The following is a 15995-nucleotide window of genomic DNA, read 5'->3' as shown; positions in this document are numbered from 1 at the left end:
ATTAAATAGTGCAGGGTGAAAAAGTTGCTGAGTCAGAATTTTTTGCTTCTTTACTGTGGTTGATTCCGCTTGGTGTGGCAAAATTTCCCCCCCTCCAGAATACGAGGGGCAGCCTGGGTATTGCTTAGTGACGTCGTCGATTGACGAAGATTTAGGTGGTGTTCTTTGCATTATGTTCCCACGAGTAGGGTCGAATAAACAGGTCGCTTCCAGGGTGACGCCCTTTTCCCCAGAAGAAGGCACAGTACGACAACGTTTGCCAGTTTCGTTGAAGTTGGACGCTAGAGACTGAATTATCCCATCAGCCATATACACCTCATGTAGGGGCATACACATCCCTTGGCGCGTTTCCCACCGTAGGATAGGGGTAATTTATTATAGAGGTTTTCTTCCTCGCGGCCCAGATGATAAAGTCCAGACCCCCGGTTCCCGTGAGACATGACCACAGGTTTACGGTTTGAGGTGGCTCTTTCGAGTCACACTTGTTGCTTAATCGGTTTTGAGGCGCCGAAACACAGAAAAATGTTACGGCGCGTTACATGGGGGGGGGGGGGGGGAAATAATCTCCAAAAAAATTCTATTTTTATTTTTTTGGCATGCTAATCCGCTTGCACAAATAAATATTGTATTCATAAAAGTATAGGTACTGCTATTATTTTATTCTTGATCAATGAAATTTTTAAATTTTTTTAATAAAAAAAATGAAGTAGGTTATTTTAATAAAAAATTTATTAAATAAATAATAAGTAGCTAAAGTTTACAATAAAAAACACTTATGCATTAAGTGTAGCTTCTAATTCACCATTTCCCTGAAGTTCTTTAATAATATCAAGACCCCCAATTAATTCTCCTTTAACATACACCTGTGGATATGTAGGCCAATCAGAGAAAACTTTCAAACCTTGACGAACTTCTTCATCCATTAAAATATCAAAGGTCTCATATTGAATTCTACAAGGAAAAATTGTAGGTTAAATATCAGCACAAATTTTTATTCTAGATTATTATCTATCTATTTCTGTATTCAGAAATATTTTGTAAGGTGTTGGTTAATACTGTTGCTTACTTTAATAAAAAGGTCTGTTTTAATACCAAGACCTAAGTAATAAATAATCTATTTTGTGATCCTGACCTTAGGTTATCTCAAGAAAACTTAATCATATTAGTATTATACATGTATTAAATATAATTTGTCTAAACAAACATATCATATTATATACTTGTATAAAGAGTTATATTTACTAATAACCTAAGAGGTATCATCATCTTAGATATCAATAAAAAAGGTACTAATAGCCTGCTTACATTCTTCTTACTCTATATAAATAATACTATATAATATGTTGGTATGTACCTACCATAGTAAGTTAATTTATAAGGAAGAAATAAAAATCCAGAAAGGTTCAGTTAATTATGAGTAGCCTAGATCAAACTATATACTATAAATACATCAGACATGTTACAGATTTTACAGTGATAATTAATAAACAGTGACATATACACACCCCGTTCCATTCAAAATTCCAATAAGTGTTTTACTGAACCCACACCTTGGAGCATCCCTTGTTCCTTTCATGAATATCATAACATTGTGTTTATTAATTAGGGTTTTTAATCTATCTTCCAATGATTGTTTAGGAATTTCTTCACTAATTGCTTTACCAATACTGTGAGTTTTCACTTTAGATGATATTTGTGCTACATCCACACCATCAACTCTATCAATTTGTTTGCTGTTTCTAAATAATATAACTGTTGGTACTGAATCTACCTAGAATGTTATATAATATTATGTAATAGTTTATCATAAATTAATGAAAACTAACACATATGCAGTGAAGATGCTTAATAGACATTAAAATAATATACCTAATCTATATATCCTTGATAGTAGAAGGTACAGCACCAGTACATGTAGATAGGTATTGATAAGCAAATAATTTTAAAAGATAAAATATACAACAATTTTGAATGAATTTATAACAATGGAGTAATAAATCAGGTATTATAGCATTAGAGTTATACATGTTAGATGCTACACATTTGTATTTGAAGTGTATGGATTCCAAACCTTATATTTCAATGAAACCTCTGAAAGATTTTCAGCATCGCATACTCCAAATTGGCTACCACTTGAGAGTATTTCTGGCAATTTCAGTAATTCCTTCAGAACATCAGTAACTTGTTTGCATTGTTCAGCCCATTCAGCAGAAAAGTGAACTACGGTTAAACTTGATGAACTGAAATAAAAAAAGATTTAGATGTTTTAGCACACCGTGTCTCACTAATGGACCTTCAATTTAACGTATTAAACAAACCCTATTAAAGTGTTGAACTTCTCTACTGTGTCAACATTTGTGACCGACATTTCTAGGTTAGTTAGTTATTTATTTTATCTTTGAAAGTTAACAGTATTCAATTAGGTTTCTTGCTAAGAAAATGTTCTATAAATATTTTTAACCAGAAGTCACAATATGACAATATTGCTTAAACCGGTCGCGACTGATTCAATTATTGTAGTTCGAGAATCAAGTTGGTTTATGGTTAATGGTTTAGTCAAGATTGAACTGTTGACTGTTCTATACTTCTATGACAATTGACAATCCTGCTTATTTCCTTGACTTGACAGTTTTAAGGTGTTTGTTTTAATTTTTTTTATAGCTCTGGCACGATTTGTGCATTAGCCAGCGTCAAGTACAGGATTTTTTATAATTCGTGCTAATCTTTAGAAATTCGACCATGTCCTACATGTGCGGTTTTAGGCACTCGCCCGGTACCGCACAACCTAATTTAATTTAATTAAATTTAAACTTGCCCTCGAACCGAGAATCGAACCCGGTACCCCTCACCTAGCTGCCACTTAATAAGACCGCTAGGCTATGAGGCCCCTAGGTGTTTTTATATATATATACATTTATTATATTATGTATTAAATATGTAGTAGAAAATAGAAATGTAAACTTACTTCACAGACAAGTAATTTCCGCATAATATAGCATATAAATTTGCCACAGATCAGTAACTTGTACTTGACAGTGTACAAATGTGAAATGACACTGTCACATACAAGTTTGTATTTTGATAGGTAGGTATAGACTATAGGTAATACGATTTTGATTAAGATTTCCTGTAGAATTTGAGGTTATTAACTTTAAATATGAAATAAATTAGTATTACCGAATAAGTTATCAATTTCAGACAACCAGAAAAATAAATTCGTTGAAAATGGCTAGTGTTTCAACCGCCCCGGCACCTGGGATGCATCAAATCGACTTGTCGAAGCTTAATTTGAATCAGTTGGCTCAACTGAAGCAGCAACTTGATCAAGTAAAAATATACATGTTAAATTTAATACATTTTATACGTTTTATTTGTGTATGATTGTATTATTATCTCCAAAAGTCATGGTTTATTACCTATTATTTTCTTCTATTTCTGCAGGAGCTGAACGTATTTCAAGACTCTTTACAAACGCTTAAAATAGCTCAACGGAAATTTGTAGAATCTGGTGAGAGTGTTGAAAAACTTAAACCAGAAACAAAGGGCAGAACCTTGTTGGTTCCATTAACAGGATCAATGTATGTACCTGGCACTATAGCCGATTCAGAGAATGTGATCATTGATATTGGGACTGGATATTATGCCCAAAAAGTAAGTAATTAGATTTTCATCTGACGATAAATACATTCTTAAAGATTCGGTTCCTTAATTTTAATCCCACATCATGTAGTTTGCCTTATTATTATTTTGTATAAGTTGTATAGTTTTGTATTCTCTTTAATATTCTTTTTTACTTATTGTTGTAAATCCTATACCTACATGCTTGTTGCTTACTTGTATTTTGAGATAGCTTATTACTGTCTGTAACATAACCTGTTAAACTAAGTCATTTTTAATTTATCTAAATTGATGGTGTTCCTTGTTATTAAATTTATATCAATCTGTCCAATTCAGGAGTAATGTGTAGTCTGAATCATTGAAACGGTTTTACTAGCATTTCATTGCTCACTTTGCTTAAATATAGCCAGAGATGGAATACATTATACATTTTACTACAAAAAGGTTCAAAAATTTACAAAATCAAACAAACAAAAAAAAATTATTCAATACATTCAACTAAATAATACCTAATTTGGCTGTGTTGTGTGATGGTGTAAATAGTTTTAATAATTTATGTATTTCTTACAGAATATTGCAGGAGCAAAGGACTATTTTGATAGGAAAGTGAAGTTTGTAACAGAGCAAATGGAAAAAATACAAGTACTAGGAATTGAAAAAACCAAAGTGCGAGAAGCAATTTGTATGATGATAGAAATGAAAGTCCAAGCACAGGCACAGAATACATCAACATCATAACATTAATTTATAATCTCGATTTATTATTTAAATATAGTTTGCTTTGATAAAATTAATACATCCATTTAAATTCTCATTATGTTGATTTGTTTTACAATGTAACATGTGGATACAACTTATTTTAGTTGTGAGTTTTACAAAATAATGTTTTAAACAAACAAACAAAAACTTTTTTATGAATAACAATTAAATAAAGTTTTGGACATTTTGAATATTCCTCTAGCCTTGGAGTGTATTTTAAAACATGTTAATAAGTATTGTGGTTTATATATGTATTTAAATATTTAAAGCAACTTTCGTCATTGTTTTCTGCAGCATTTATTGCTATTTACAGAATTGTATAATTCAATGTTGTATGGGAGAATTTACGCATGTATAATTTTTTACCATTTCTAAAGCATAACTCACAAAATAACACTAAAGTTAATTTCCAATAACCAAACTAACCTTCTGTAAGGATTTTAAACATTTGCTTTGTGATATTTTATCTCGTATCATCGTTCTATCAAATTACTTGTATTAGAAGTGTGACATTACTTATGCTTATTTAAAATAAAAAATATTAAAATTAAATATGCTGAGTTTTCTGTCCAATAAATGTATTATGAGTAACTGGAATCTCTGTCTATATTGACATTTGAACTAGCCAAAAATATCCAAAGAACTCTAACATCACCAAACGGATGGAACTAAACGCGGACTGCAGACAGTTCAAAATGGCACTGCCAGCAGTTAACCCGCTAGTGAGAAAGCGAATTCTAAGCATCAACAGAACTAATCTCAAAATAATGATAAGGACAATCACGGGCCACTGTCTCCTTAATAAACATCTCTTTGACCTACTAGTCCAAGATCCCAGAGCGTTCTGACATAACTTATTTTCACATGGATGAAACCTTAACGAATTAGTAACTTCTAGTATACTTTAAATACCTGCCTACTTGTGGAGCTTGCCCTGTGACACCTGGGCAGGTACCAGGTGAGAAAGGTAACTAAAAATATGAGTTATCTAACTTAAATTTGTATGGCTGAATTTTATATATATTTTGTAGAATATTATTCTAAACTAGAATTATAAAGTGTCAGACACTTTTCATGGACCAGAGCTTTTGTCAGACGCTTTAAAGATCGACAAAAAATTAATGAACTTTACTTATTTTTTCATGTCTGACTTTTAAATATATTATTCAAGTAACTACTACAAAGTTATATTTCATCAGTCAGACAAATTCGAGTGACCAAACATCCCCTAAACACAAAATTATTCAGCCGGGAGTGCGAGCGCGAGAGCACTATGCGCATGCGTTTCAGAGTAAAAAATTGAAATGTATTGAAAATACTTATTAATTTCAATCCAAGATTTTTGCATCCTTATTTCAGTAAGATCTCTTATTAAAAAAAAAGATTTAAAAAGATTCAACCCAGTCAAAATGTATATCTATATATTTGTCAAGTTGAATCTTTTTTAATCTCTTTGAGCCATTTCGAATCTTTTCAAATCTCTTTTTCTAATCAGGGATGAGCTTCAATATTAAGTTGTGAATTAATAAATATTAAAGTGAATTTATTTATTGCATGTATTTGGGATAGTGAATATATGAGGAGCCATTTTGTTTTATAAGGAATTATCTTTTTTTTTATTGTAAAAAAGATACCAGTTAGAAAATTTTTAAGAAAAAACTATGATTAATTACAGCAAATATTTGTTTATCTTTTAATCATCGCAATTATCGACACAGTCATTGGAATTTTCATCGTTCATCCAATCATGATATTGTCCATTCAAGTCATCCTCGTCGTCATCAGTGATGTTGTCGTTGCTGGCAGCGTCTTCTGCAAAAAACAGTTTAAAGAATTAAAAAACATAAAATTATAAATACAATAAATTTAAAACTTAAGTCAAAGTATAGTACCTGAATTATTGAGGAATTCACTATTGTCTCCGGGTAATTGATCACCATCAAACCAATGAAAGTTATATTGGTTTTCTTCTAGCCTCCACCCATTGTGTTCAGGAGTTAAAATGGTTGGTAATTTTTCATTTGCATTATTCCATATACTAGCAATGTAATTCGCTCGGAGAAATTGTTGAAATAATTCAGTTTTACATGGTGGTAAACTGCTTGCATCAAAATTTTTCGATTGAATTCTTCGTTAATACTATTTACGCTGTAATTATTTATAAATAGCTGAAGTCGGGCAGCATCGACATCGAGTACACCAGGAACACTGTAAATTTCGCAGATGAATTTCTGAATTTTTTGAAAAATGTCTTTTTGTATATGCTCATCAGTACACAACTCTGGATCTCCAAACTGCATAAAAGCTTACTGATATTCATGTTTTTTCATTAATAAATTTAATGGTTTTTTTTCCCTTTCTTAAAAAGGGCGGGATTGAAGTCACATCCAGTTGAATCTTTTTAAATCTTTTTTTTTTAATAAGAGATCTTACTGAAATAAGGATGCAAAAATCTTGGATTGAAATTCATAAGTATTTTCAATACATTTCAATTTTTTACTCTGAAACGCATGCGCATAGTGCTCTCGCGCTCGCACTCCCGGCTGAATAATTTTGTGTTTAGGGGATGTTTGGTCACTCGAATTTGTCTGACTGATGAAATATAACTTTGTAGTAGTTACTTGAATAATATATTTAAAAGTCAGACATGAAAAAATAAGTAAAGTTCATTAATTTTTTGTCGAGCTTTAAAGCGTCTGACAAAAGCTCTGGTCCATGAAAAGTGTCTGACACTTTATAATTCTAGTTTAGAATAATATTCTACAAAATATATATAAAATTCAGCCATACAAATTTAAGTTAGATAACTCATATTTTTAGTTACCTTTCTCACCTGGTACCTGCCCAGGTGTCACAGGGCAAGCTCCACAAGTAGGCAGGTATTTAAAGTATACTAGACGTTACTAATTCGTGAAGGTTTCATCCATGTGAAAATAAGTTATGTCAGAACGCTCTGGGATCTTACTCTATACAGTCGACAGTCCCTTGTGCAGAGGAATCAGTCACCCACGTTGTCCTGGAATGCATGGCTGTATCTTCCCAACGAACAGAAATACTCGGAGCAGTGAGGCTGCTCCGTGAATCCTACGAAGTGCCCAGGAGACTTCTGAGCTTCTGGAAGGAACTAGGCTGGCTTAGTTAGCCAGGACTAGCACAGCACAAGCAACGGGCCAAATAAGCGTCTAAGTGCGAAAATTGAGTCCACACTGCATACACAAATACATACTATGCATATTGATCATTTTATTGATTTACTTTACTTTTTTTTATAAAGAGTATCTACACGTCAGCTTGACGCCATTTAATACAAAATTGTATGTCTTCAGAGTTTTAAAACCCCTACGATATTAATATCGATATTAATATCGCATTACCAGCTGTAGTGTCAAAAAAGGATAAATAAACAACATGCGACACCAAATTATTTATTTTTTAATAGGCCAAAATGATAGCACTGATATCTACATACAATGTTTAGCTAGTAACTATAATAATCATATATCTACAATGTCTTACATTCACAAATAATATAAACTAAATAAGGCAACGACTATCTTCTTTCTTAATATACGATAACATATTTTCGAAAATAATAAAATATTAAATAGAACATGTATCAAAAAGCTTCACCAAAGATTTAACTGAAGCAAATGAAAAAAGTGTGGGTCGTCGTGAAATACGGAGATTAAGTGAAAAACTGTAACTAAAGTTAAGTATTAAAAAAAAAATACTGTTCTTTAAAACCGAGACCATTTCAGGCCCATAATTTCCGTAGCATTTATATAACTTGCAAAGTAACCACAGCTAACATGTTTTTATTGTTGTGGTTGTACATGTACATATAACATGATATTAACAGTGATAGTTTTACAACTACTATGTTTTTTGAGTAATTTTTGAGATCATATAGCTATTTAAAAATCCGTACTTGAATAGTATATTATTAACCTGCACAACTGTGATGTAAATTATTTACTATACTATGATAAATTTAAAACTAGAAATAGGCTTGTGTATTTACAATTTCATACATGATTACAAAGTAGTTACAGCGAACTGTAAGTTTTACATAAATCATCTAACCAGTATTTAAAGGCATGAAAGTTATTATTTCCCCTCTATTTATGGACATTACAACCGGCCCATCGAAGCACAGGAGCATATCAATTTAAATGCATTGGTATTTTATAACTGTGTCCAATATTGTTTAATACGAAAGGCGTTACACAAACAAATTATTCGCCTGTTCGGCGAAGTCCTTATCTCAAATGGTGTAATATTCTGGACCAAAATCGTTAGCGAGGTTGCTCAGAAAGTGGAAATCAGATGAAGAGTTAGAATTATCACCTGTCGCAGGAGCGGCATGGGATGCTTCGTAAAATTGTTGAAAGGAGCTATAGTTATCGTTACATTCATTGGCACCAGCGTATCCTTCTGCGCCAGCCTGGATACCTGTGTATGATCCTGTACCAGTCCCATTGCTTTGGCTTCCTGATTGATAAGTAGCTGCGTCGTAAAATGAACTTTTACCGTAATCATTGCTATGTGCTTTCTGTCCGTCGCCAACATAATAACTATGGGTATGGTCATTTGGACTACTTTCTTGGTAATGATATCCGTAATGGCTATTGGCGTATGCCATGTGTTCGTTTGGATATGCTTGAGCTTGATCATAACCCGGATGTCCATATCCAACTTGTTCTTTGTTGTAACCAGAGTACCCATAATTTTGATATATCTCATGAGGATAGGCCTGTTTTGTCGATATTCCGTTGGCAGGCCTCGTTGTCGGTGAGTTGTCTTGTCTAGCATTTTGATTGTTCCGTGAGTACGGGTTTTGTTCATTTCCTTGTAAAGCTGTAGCGTAGCTATCGTATGATCGACTACCTTGAGAATATTGTGTTAATTTACCTACGAATTGCTTGCTGTCCATACGGAAATCAGGATGTGGTAGAAACTGGCCTGGAGGAGCATTGCCTCTGATTACGTAGGGAGGAAGAGCATTTGGAACCGATTGGTGAGGAGGTCCGGGTGGAACGTTTGGCGGCGAAGGTCTCGGATAGTGTCCAAGGGGACTTTGATGCATACTAGACGGTGTGCCGGGTGTTGATGATGGTGTAAGGTTCACAGATGAAAACTTTCCGCCATCTGTCAGGCCCGCAATGCCCATGAGCCCATCTTTAGAGGAAGATGGAGATATTTTGCAACCAACGGCGTCCAGAGATGGCGAACGTTTCCGTGATTCCTGTTTTATTCTCTTTGCTAAATTTCTAGGGACTGTTGAGACATTAGGAGGATGTGAATCTCTCGAATCTTCTTCGGCTAGTTTGTCCAGAGATGAAGAAGATGCTACACTCGAAGCACCGTCGCTTGCAAAACTATTGTTGTTGGTAGCACTTGGCGTGTTATTATTTCTTGTACGTGATGTTAGCTCGGGTATGTCTTCAGTGGGAGATAGTAATGCGCCGGGAGGAAGTTCACAACCCTGGCAGCTCTTCTTTCCAGATAGAGGGCCATCATCATCTGTAAACTTTTCCATGCCCGTTTTGCTCTTGCCCCCTTCAGAGGTAGTTGAGTCTTTGTCATCGCCATCTTCACTTTTACTTAATGTTTGTCTTTTATGTTTCATGCGCCTGTTTTGAAACCATACCTTGACCTGTAATGAAAAAATGTTTTTTAGCAACCTTCCGTATCAGCCAACTTAAATCGATATACCTAATCAATACGCCTTACTATTTCTATTGAGGTATTCAGTTGGTATATCTTTATTATTTATTCAATTGAATATTATTGATTCGAGTAATATGTTTTTATTATTGTGGTTATTTACCCAAAAAAATCGTATTTACAGTGATAGTTTTACAACTATTTTCTAAAATGTTACACCTAGGATATCTAGGACAAGAAACTTACCTGTCTCTCTGTCAGGTCAAGGGAAGCAGCTATTTCAATTCTTCTCGGCCTGCATAGGTACTTATTGAAGTGAAACTCTTTTTCTAGTTCTAAAAGTTGTGTATTTGTATATGCTGTGCGTAGCCTTCGGGGTAGTCCATTTTCTGTAAAATAAATATTGTAATATAAATAAGATTATTAAATTTATTTGCAACTGCAAAATCGAGCTTTAGCGAGACAATTGAAGGTGAAATTCAAAACTAAGGATTATTGAAATGTTTGCGGTTTTGGCAGACTAATAAATTCTACTGAATTAATTCATATATTAAAATGTTCCTAGCAATAACTAGCCAAAATAGGAAGCGGGTCTTGGGTTTCTTTAATGTAATAACTTGATCGCATGTCAGAGCACCGCCCTTGACGCCATTGTGTCGAAACTGTATTTTTACCACAAATACGAATTGGAATTCGAAATTCAAATTACAAAGGGCGGCGTATAATGGGGTGATCGCGTTCGCGTGACAATTCCGCAAGGCGCGCGTGTTTTGTTATAATTCGGGCGTTCGTTCTTCCCTGTGAAGGATTAGGGGTTATTATAGTTTGTACTACTTCCGATATAACTTTGTCTTTCGTCAGAGCTTGATTGACGTTTCGTCGAGTTGCGCATTTTCTATTGGGCAGTGCTAGCTGTCAATCAAACAAGTGCCGCTTTTGGTTCCAACTGTAGATTTGGAGCCTACCCTATTCTGGTATATTGTATAGGGTAACACTTATGTGTAAGTTTTATTAAACACGAAGTATGTATTATCTTTCATTGAAAATTTTTTTATTCGAGTATATTTTGTATAGAGGATTATTTATTGAAGGTGTGTTGAAAGTTCTAAGTGCTTAAGTAAATTACCAGTTAACTGGACCTGAAACCCGATAGCCCTTGGTCACTTACAAGTATAATTATTACGGGTTCAACTAGTACAGTCGCTGAAGAAAGATCGTTTGTACATATTAAACTGACGCTAACTATGAGAACAAGTATAAGCTTAGAACTGAATAATGAAAAGCCTTTTTTCTTTAATATTGACAGGTTGTATTAAAAAAAACTTAGCAATATACTTTAGTAGAACATAATAAAGTTGAAGATGTAAAGCAATTAGCTATTGGTGAGTATAACCATGTTTTTTTTTGCCTGCAACAAGTAGAACGCACACTAATGCGGATATAAAAATATTAATAGGCACTGAAATGAAAATATATGCTAAATTTTTATTTAATAAAATAAAATTTAACATTTCGACGCGGCTGTCCTTATTTGAGAAGTGCAAGAGAAGCGTGGCAGTGGCAAGTTTTTGCTAATAATGGATGGTATTATGCGAGAGGTGCGCATAATGTGAGCATTATGGGGTTGTCCCCGCTTCCGTGTCAGTGAACTTCATAGATTTACGGATACTGATATTTTTTGTCGATCCTCTAAAACGCTTAGTTAAGAATTCGTATTTTTATTTAAATGTTCTGTTTGTTAACACACTCGAAATAGAAATAATAATAAATTAATAAATTAAATTAGCTAATATACTAGCTGACCCGGCAAACGTTTGTTTGGCCATGTATATTATTTAGTTCAATAAAATAACTATCTACAATAATAAAAAATAGGGGTTGATCGTAGATGGGTGAAAATTCGGGGTTGTATGTATTTGTTGTATGCTGTATCTTTAAAAAAAACAAAAAGTTTTGTCTAAAAAAATAAAAATAAACATTTAGGGGTGGGACCACCCATAACATTTAGGGAGATGAAAAATTCTCAGACTTACTGAATATGCATAAAAATTTTCATAATAATCAGTCGAGCCGCTTCGGAGGAGTATGGGAACGAACATTGTGACACGAGAATTTTATATATTAGAAGATAAAGAGAGGATTGAAAAAAAAATGACATAAAGGAAATATTTGCGCCATATACTAAGTTAGATAAGCATTTCTTAAGAATTGATTTCCAAGTGTCCGTTAGTATTATTTATCAAAGCAAAAATGAACCTCTTCTAAAAAGCTCTTGATCTAAATACAAATGTTTTTCAGACAAATGGTTCGTTGTCGTGTAGAGCAAGTGGGTAATAAATGGTTTTGGAGTAGCGATGGCTTGTTTGACCCTCGCGCCAGGATCAAAGATTTACTGCGAATTAAGGGTCACTTGCATCTCGAGGTGACACCGTGTCCGCACTTAATTTGATAATATCGCTTTACCCATGTTAGGTGGATTTATGACTTCATTGGTTACCTGGTACCATATATGAGATAATATGTGTATACATGATGAGTTATTGCTCTGAATTCAGGCAAAAGGCTATAAAATATCGTAATGTTCAGAAATTTATTAAACTACTAGCAGACTCGGCCAAGCGTTGCTGTGGCTAAGGTTTTTGTTATATTACATAGTACTTAGTAGTAAACTATTCAAAGGAAACGGCAGGAAAACAACAGCTATGGGGATCACCATACTTTTTGGTGGCTATGCCATTAAATTGTAGCTTATGTGAAACGTGAATAATTTCAACACAGCGCCATCTGTTAGAATTGTTTCAAATAATAAACAAATAATTTGCAATAAAATTACATTGCGGGTATTAATTGAGATGTAAGCTATCCTATCTTTTAAGTTGGATCAAACTACACACGGTGTGCAAATTTGATTGATATCGGTTCGGTAGTTTAGGAGTCCATAGCGGACAAACAACGTGACACGTAATTTATATATATTAAGATTTCTAATTCTAAGTTATAAGAGCTTTTTGGTCACTAGGCATTAATTGCATAAATAGTTGTTGTACAATTGAAATATAGGTAACATTACTGTTATACATTTCGAGAATTATGTATTGTATGTCCGTAAACATCTATCTAGTTCATAAATACAAGTTCGTAGTTGCTAAAACTTTCCAAAGAATACGGCGCATTGCTGAGAAGAGCCCCAAAGGCAAGTTTGAATAATTAATCAAGAGCCAAAAGGATTAATGTGGTGGCCAGTTGGCGGTTGGATGCCATTAGTACGTTCGATGCCCGAGTGCCGACTAAATGCTGTGGTCACATTATTTGTGTCGGGTTTAGAAACACATGGTGAAGGGCTGAAATTACGAATACTTAATTTATTTTACTCTACGATACGGTCTTGCCATTTGTTACTGTGCTATCAGAATAAATCAAAGTGTGGACGAACTAGTTCTTGGTTTCTTACCAAAGCCGCATTGTTTTTATCCTGAAATATATTTAGTTAATATGACAAAACACACGACTGGTATTATAGTAAAAAGTAGGTTTTATAGTAAAAAGTACCCATACGAAAATATACGCTGTGCCATTCAAGGAAAATTTAAATACATATGTAGATATGTATTTTAATTGTCCACCTAAAAATTATGTAATATGTATCTAATACATATCAACCATTAAAATTCCTTTTGTGACTGCAATAAAGAGGCCGACGAAAATAGTCGTTTCTACATAGTAGTTACTTTAATGCATTCAATAAATTACAAAATAGAGCCGGTGTAACCCGTGGCAAAGACTGTCATATTCTGACTTCGGTTTGATAAAGCACCTAACATTTATTTTGAATGTTACTGCAACAGAAAAGTTTCGTAAGGGAGCGCGTACAAGAAGAAATATTACGTTATGAGGTGTGAAAGACATGAATGAGAAAAATCAATAAGTGTAGGCATTCTTTTCGGGACATGAAATTAGGATTTATTGAGCATGATGAGATCGTATTAATTCTTTAAGATTTCATAATATTCATTTGATATAAATTAATACTATTACGTTAAGGGCATACATAAAATTACGAAAAACTATTAGATTTCGAATGATATACTTTTTCTCAGAGTCTATTGTATCATACCTTATAGTTTATTTATTATTATTATTATATTCATAGTTTATAATATAGGAGTTTTTGAAGTATGATGGAAATACAAACTTTATATAGTTTTTCTGTCCACCAGGACGGCGAACAAATTTTCAACATATTTACCAATGATAGTACATTCCTACGCAACACAACAAAATTACTATTGTGCACGCTGCGAAAGTAGATATATACATAATACAATACCTATACATTACAACCAACCAAGGAAACATAGAGATATATTTTATAATGATCTCATTAATTATATTTCTATATTTAATTTTGTTATTACTTACTTCAATTAATTGGTGTCGAAAATATTAATAGTCCTACTGATGTTGTACGTAAAATGTAAAAAAATAGGTATTTAAATCCCGATAGAGTCAATTCAAAGCATGTCCTTATTTCGATCGATCATTATGTTGGATCCGCATTTTTCTGATTATCTAGAGCTGCTGGATCCCACTTGACATTGTCGCATCAATTATAAGCGTGGATTACGAGTAGACAGATCTGAGGCGTTCAATTTCGCCGGTGTAGGGTAGTGTGCGCATCGGGGATTGATAATACCGATAGTAAAACCTCTTTAAATTCAAACTTGAATAGGGAAATATATTTTATCTGCGAACGCGTAATTAACGTGGTTGCCTATTGACCAAACAAATGTAAAGAATTACATATGTGATTTTATATATTTTGTCACACCTAATTACGTACATTGACACATTTAGATGTGGTTTTTCGTATATAAGGCTAAATAACGAAGGGTCTAGTCAAAAGTCGCGGTTAACTTAAATCCGAAGTGGTCAGTTAGTTATGTTTACAGTTGCTATTAAATTAATGAGACGGTTGACGAACTAAAATTATCTTTGTAGGTATCAACTGACTGCCAAATTAGAGATTATCACTAGTTACATCGAATATTTTATGTAGCGTTCAACATAAATGATCCATTGTCGTTATTCAAACTGGATGCACTAATAAATTTAAATAAATTATTATTTTTTCTATAAATTTTATAAAATATGACTCTTTTCATCTTCTTTTCTGTAATTATTTTATATATGAGTGCTTTTGTTGGATTATAAATTCGAATACAACATTAGATACTATAATTTTATAATAATTAAGGACTTATCAATAGAAGATAGTTTCTTAAAATTCGTGGTTGAATGAATTATTGCACGGTAATTGAACAAAAACTTGATTATGTCCTTAACTACAGTTTGTAAACATTAAGTGAACGCGTAACGGATCCCAAATCCATTTGGCTGATACAGCAGGTTATTAAAAGTTGTCGCACAGACGGTGCAAGTTTGTCAGAGTTTGACAGGTTGTCTCCCGGGAACCGGCTTCGACGAGGAAATTTCATTAATCGAAAAGTAGCATTTGACTGTATTGTTGGATCTAGGGAAAATTGTTTTGTGTTTAGTTTGAAATGTTTAAGAGTATTTTGTTTGATTGAAATATTTTAGCGATTGATTGATTATTCTATTTTTGAATTACAAAATAAAAATCTGTCTTAAAATACCAGCAGCATGGTCGATGTTTTTTTTAAAAATAAGTAGCAAACTCGGCGAACTCCGTTTCGCCACCAGATGGCTTTATGTAACATTTCGTTTGGTGATCCCGCTTTTCTTATGAAATTTTTCCTGAATTTTCTTTGCTATAAACCTCACGGAGCCTGAGACCTTTCCAACGAATGCAAAAACCGTGGAAATCGGTTCGTGCGTTCTGGAGTTATAGCGTCAGGAAGGAAAACCCGACTTATTTTTATATAGTAGATAATAACACGTGTATCTGTAAAATACTAATGCTGTGTGGACTT

General features: G+C 33.4%; 3 protein-coding genes across 3 annotated transcripts in view; 1 reads left to right on the top strand and 2 right to left on the bottom strand.

The window, feature by feature from the left end:
• Positions 1-707: 707 nt before the first annotated feature.
• Positions 708-2569, bottom strand: LOC125049312 (glutaredoxin-3). Its single transcript, XM_047648461.1, has 4 exons — positions 2319-2569; positions 2072-2240; positions 1506-1771; positions 708-951 (listed from the first exon to the last, which is right to left on the bottom strand). Exons 1-4 carry the CDS (start codon positions 2366-2368, stop codon positions 774-776), a joined length of 663 nt encoding a protein of 220 aa, XP_047504417.1. The 5' UTR covers positions 2369-2569; the 3' UTR covers positions 708-773.
• A 525-nt stretch (positions 2570-3094) lies between these two features.
• LOC125049694 (probable prefoldin subunit 5) lies at positions 3095-4926 on the top strand. The gene is made up of 3 exons (XM_047649116.1): positions 3095-3327; positions 3442-3651; positions 4189-4926. The coding sequence occupies exons 1-3, from the start codon at positions 3226-3228 to the stop codon at positions 4354-4356; spliced, it is 480 nt and encodes a 159-aa protein (XP_047505072.1). The 5' UTR covers positions 3095-3225; the 3' UTR covers positions 4357-4926.
• A 2863-nt stretch (positions 4927-7789) lies between these two features.
• The window catches only part of LOC125049829 (homeotic protein proboscipedia), a 45678-nt gene continuing 37472 nt past the window's right edge, over positions 7790-15995 (bottom strand). Inside the window, exons 3-4 of the mRNA XM_047649295.1 lie at positions 10291-10433; positions 7790-10033 (exon numbers count right to left, since the gene is read on the bottom strand). Coding sequence (XP_047505251.1) covers positions 8642-10033; positions 10291-10433 — 1535 coding nt within the window. The 3' untranslated portion in view covers positions 7790-8641. The remainder of the gene's footprint in view (positions 10034-10290; positions 10434-15995) is intronic.

This window comes from Pieris napi, chromosome 5, assembly GCF_905475465.1.
Source record: "Pieris napi chromosome 5, ilPieNapi1.2, whole genome shotgun sequence".
Classification (NCBI taxonomy): domain Eukaryota; kingdom Metazoa; phylum Arthropoda; class Insecta; order Lepidoptera; family Pieridae; genus Pieris; species Pieris napi.
This window is presented reverse-complemented; position numbering and strand designations above follow the sequence as displayed.

Excerpts from the sequence above, each read along its gene's own strand:
- LOC125049312 (XM_047648461.1), bottom strand. The coding sequence starts at position 2,368 with ATGTCGGTCACAAATGTTGACACAGTAGAGAAGTTCAACACTTTAATA. Across the intron at positions 2,241-2,318 it reads AAGTTCAACACTTTAATAGG|TTCATCAAGTTTAACCGTAG; the intron begins GTTTGTTTAATA and ends TTTTTATTTCAG. Across the intron at positions 1,772-2,071 it reads AGGTTTCATTGAAATATAAG|GTAGATTCAGTACCAACAGT; the intron begins GTTTGGAATCCA and ends ATAACATTCTAG.
- LOC125049694 (XM_047649116.1), top strand. The coding sequence starts at position 3,226 with ATGGCTAGTGTTTCAACCGCCCCGGCACCTGGGATGCATCAAATCGAC. Across the intron at positions 3,328-3,441 it reads TGAAGCAGCAACTTGATCAA|GAGCTGAACGTATTTCAAGA; the intron begins GTAAAAATATAC and ends CTATTTCTGCAG. Across the intron at positions 3,652-4,188 it reads CTGGATATTATGCCCAAAAA|AATATTGCAGGAGCAAAGGA; the intron begins GTAAGTAATTAG and ends TATTTCTTACAG.